At 32.0% G+C, this 4,498-nt stretch overlaps 1 protein-coding gene across 1 annotated transcript in view; it reads right to left on the bottom strand.

The window, feature by feature from the left end:
* Window positions 1-950: 950 nt before the first annotated feature.
* The window catches only part of LOC106297884 (LRR receptor-like serine/threonine-protein kinase GSO2), a 7,644-nt gene continuing 4,096 nt past the window's right edge, over window positions 951-4,498 (bottom strand). Inside the window, exons 2-5 of the mRNA XM_013734033.1 lie at window positions 2,271-2,342; window positions 1,509-1,712; window positions 1,065-1,388; window positions 951-1,015 (exon numbers count right to left, since the gene is read on the bottom strand). Of these exons, the coding sequence (XP_013589487.1) occupies window positions 951-1,015; window positions 1,065-1,388; window positions 1,509-1,712; window positions 2,271-2,342 (665 nt within the window). The remainder of the gene's footprint in view (window positions 1,016-1,064; window positions 1,389-1,508; window positions 1,713-2,270; window positions 2,343-4,498) is intronic.

Below are 4,498 nucleotides of genomic sequence, written 5' to 3'. Positions count from 1 at the left end.
GATATGCCTCTAGTAAATTGATCATAACTCCTTCATTACATCTCCAAATGACTTGAAACCACTTCCACTAGAAAGCTAACTCAATTTTTTGTGTCTCCACAAAATCTTAGCAACAGGAGATTTCTCTAAAGGCTCCATCCATGCTCATCTTTCACCTCCTTTTGGATCACAATGCTCCCAAACATCTCAAATCACTCCATGGCACACTCCAACACCTAATAAGGACAATGAATGCAAAATGCAACCTAGACATGGCTAAATCCTAATCTATATGATGAAAATGCTCATGGATGAATGGATAAAACAATGTAAATATGCAAGATATCACATCCATATACGTACAGGAATGAAAACGAGTTCCTACACTTAAACTTCAGCCAAGATCCAGATAAGGAATACGAGTACTGGATCAATGAGATTGGAATTGATGGACTCTTCACAGACTTCACGGGTAGCCTCCATAACTATCAAGAATGGACATCTCCATTGTCTGAAACTTCCAAGTCTCCAAGACAGCTCTTGGGTCAAATTGTTTCATTGGTCATCCCTTATGCAAAGGCTTGAAATACCACAGAGGTGTCTTAAAGATCAAATGTGTTTGCTTACTTCACAAGATTATACATAAAAGCAAAAAAAAAAAAAAATGTAAATCTTGGAGCATACTTTTATAATACCAAGAAGAAGGAAACAATTTCTTTAAAGCATCATGGAGCATACTTCACAAGAGGCGTCTTCTTTAATTCCAAGGTCTATGCGAGCAGATACAAAAGATTCATCTAACAAGACTTGCTTTTGCTAAAGCATCAGCCACCTTGTTTTCAGTTCGATGAGTCCAAACTAAAGATACAAACTCAAAAGCAGCAGATAAATGTAACATGTCAGCAACTATTCCATATATCAGAGAGAAAATATCATTATATTAAACTTCTTGGAAAAAATTGGATATTATTTTATTGCATCAACGAAGCAGAAAGATCTCCAGGATCTATGAAGGTTTCAGCACTTAACTCATTATCTGAAAAAAAGTACAGTCCATATAGACAAGAGACTCCAAACATATTAACATATATCCATGGAAGGTATAATCCCAAACACATATACTTGCAAGTATTTGAATACAGACGTGACAACACACAGGAACCAAGCTCTTCTCCAGGAAGATTCAAAAGAGAGTGATGCGAGTATTCCAAAAAGTAGCGTCACATAAGCTGCAGTACAACTCCAGTAGAAAGAAACCATGTCTATTGTGGATTCATCATATTTCACTCCATTGTTGTCCTGCTCCTTACCGTTACAACTTATGTTTGTTGGTTGTCCACAGAGAAGAGGATTACCTAAGTAACTTTGCATGTCAAAGGTGTTAAACTGTCTTCCCTGTGGAATGACTCCTGATAAGTTGTTGTATGAGACATTGAACACAGATAGACTACTCAGATCTGCTAGTTGTGGTGGGATTTTTCCTTGTAATTTATTGAAAGAAAGATCAAGACTTTCCACACTCTTCATACCTGAAAAACTTCTAGGTATCACGCCTGATAAATAGTTGTACGATAGGTTGAGAACATGTAGTTTCAGAAGACCTCCTAGCTTCACTGGGATCTCACCACTTAGCTCATTTTCTGAGAGTTCCAATCCAGAAAAGTTTTGGAGATTTGCACCCATGTAGGCATCATATCGATGCTTTGTTGCAAATTCAATTTTAGTCTGGGCACCTGCCAATTAGTCCATAATAAACGGATCAAGCGCAAGCTGCGATTTGAAATATATGCCAATTTTTCCAGTGGTGCTGAAGACCTGATCCCGGTTATAACTAGTGAAGACATCACTAGGAATGTAACCAAAGTCAGAATCATAATAATATAACTCATCAACTTTCCCCAAACCAAATGATATGTTGCTAAGACATGAAGGTATGGATCAGTTTAATCTGTTCTTAGCAAGATCCAGTAGGTACGTGGATGTTGGTTAGCCCACAAACCTGGTTAAGTATATGACCTGTTAAATTATTCGCTCGCAGAAGAAGAATACTGATTGTTTGAGTGTTCCTGAAGTTTGGAATATTTCCAAACAATTTGTTGGTTCTTAGATCAAGTATGGCTACATTTCCTAACAGTGTGTCTGGAATTTCTCCTGATAAATTATTGTCTTGCATGAGTAACACCGCCGGCATTGTAGAATTGTTGTGTGGAGGTATATCTCCGTATAAATTATTTGCAGATAGATCCAACATCCTAAATAAGATATATTGAACAAGGAAATATGTATTTTACCTTCCAACGAGTTGTTTGAAAGAAGTATCACAGTTAAGGATGTAAATTCACCCATCCAACTTGGAATAACACCTGTAAGATTGTTGTTTGAAATGTCAAGCATTGACAAGGATCTCAAAACTAGCTGAAAGTGTAACCAAGAAGCAAAAAAATCTAGCTGAACAAAATATATTTGTCAGTAATATTATTAATTCTGAAAAAATTATTGATAGCATGAGTTGTTATGAATGAAATCTATAAAATAACAAATTTTGGATAATTAATTATGTTACTACACATTAATTATGTTACTACACAACTTGCTACAGACCATGAAAAACCAATCAAAAACTTTTATGTATAAAAAATCCATAAAAGTATGATTTTAAGTTACTGAAAAAAAAATTAATTTAGTGACCAAAAAAAAAATTACTGAAATTAACAAATCCATAAATAATGACAAACAATCTTATAAAAAGGAAACGTAAATATGTAATTTTAAGTTTCTATATGATTATATTTGTTATCAAAAACAAAAACAAAAGTCATAGTGTGGCTGAATCAATTACAATCATATGCATTTGCTCACTTTTATTTTCAGATGGAATGAAACTTAACAAAATACATGTACTCAATTTTTGTGGAAAAAAATATTTATACTCAATTTTTGATAAACTTTTCTATGTTCATATTATTGAATTTATTATTAGGATCTTAAATAAACTTTTTGTCGCCTATTAATACAAATAATATGATATAAAAACAATATAAAATTATTTTTACCATTTCAAAAATATTAAAACAAATCATTTTTTCCTTCAGAAAATAAGTAGTCAGTTTATATTATAATAATTACTATTTTCAAAATTTTAAGTATTAATATATGAATAATATAAAACTGACATAAAAATGAATAACATGATTCAAATAATCACTTACTTATTGTATTACTAATAATTTTGTAAGCCTAAAAGTCTTAAAATACAAAACAACATGCAATAGTGTATATAATTAGTATATAATAAAAAGCAAAATAACATTCAATACAACAATAATTCAATGCTAATATCATAATATTTATGCACAATAAACATAAACCGTATGTTTTTAAAAGTTAAAAAAAATATGCACGGGTGTACGGATCAAAATCTAGTAATCATTAAAATTGTGGTTTGACAAAGAGGAATTGGAAATAACCAAGTTTCATAAGAACTTTTACCAAGTTAATATCTTATACTCCCTCCGTTTCAATTTAATTGTCGTTGTAAAGTTAAATTTTTGTTTCAAAATAAGTGTCGTTTTATAATTTCAATAAAAAATTTATTGATTTTATATTCCAATCTATTTTCTATTGGTTAAAATGTGGTTAGCTGTATTGGTAATGATGTTTTTATTTTAAAAATATGTAAAATTTAATGTTTTTTAATATATGTGTCCAACTCGAAAATGACAATTAAAATGAAACGGATAAGAGTATGTAAGAAAAACACTCAAACCATGTAACTTGATTGTGGTGTCTTAACGTTACTAATTTCAATAGAGCTTTTTGAACAAACAGCAGCAAAACTAGAATTTGGTAGTTAATTTCTATGACTTAGTACAAGGTGAAGGGAAACAAAACATCAAGCAACTGATTTCATATATGTAACTGTTAAAAACATCAAGGCCAGTCCTCACATATTTGTGGTCCTAGAAAGATGAAGAAGTTTGATTTTCTTTCATAAAAATATTTGACATACTCTATGTAACATCCGGATTTCTGGTACATAAAGAAAGGTTTAAATAAATTGATCTGACAATATATGTCATTTAAGTTCACTTATCTTTTAGGTCATACATCCATTTAAAATTCCATAGTTAAGCGTGTTTGCGCTGGAGTAATGAAAGAATGAGCGATCTATCGCGAAGTGGTTCGCAATATCGTATGAGTGAAGCCAAAGTACGAGAAAAAGTCATGTGGTGATCACTACAAGAAAACACTGGCTTTACAACGAAGTTTTACGACGAACATAATTCCTCGTAAATTTACAAGTAGATTACGTCGACGTTGCGACGAAAAGCAGTTTCGTCGTAAAGCGGATGTAATATTACAACGAAACTGTTTCGTCGTAAAGTCGTTGTAAAGTTACAACGCTTTTACGAGGAAAATTAAATTCCACGTAAACGCTTTGTAATGTAACAAGGACTTTACGACGAATCATGTTTCCTTATCTTTCCTCGTAAAGACGTTGTAATGTTACAAGGACTTT

The sequence above is a fragment of the Brassica oleracea genome, chromosome C6, assembly GCF_000695525.1.
Source record: "Brassica oleracea var. oleracea cultivar TO1000 chromosome C6, BOL, whole genome shotgun sequence".
Lineage (NCBI taxonomy): Eukaryota > Viridiplantae > Streptophyta > Magnoliopsida > Brassicales > Brassicaceae > Brassica > Brassica oleracea.
The sequence above is the reverse complement of the archived record's forward strand: the minus strand, read 5'-3'. Positions and strand labels throughout refer to the sequence as shown.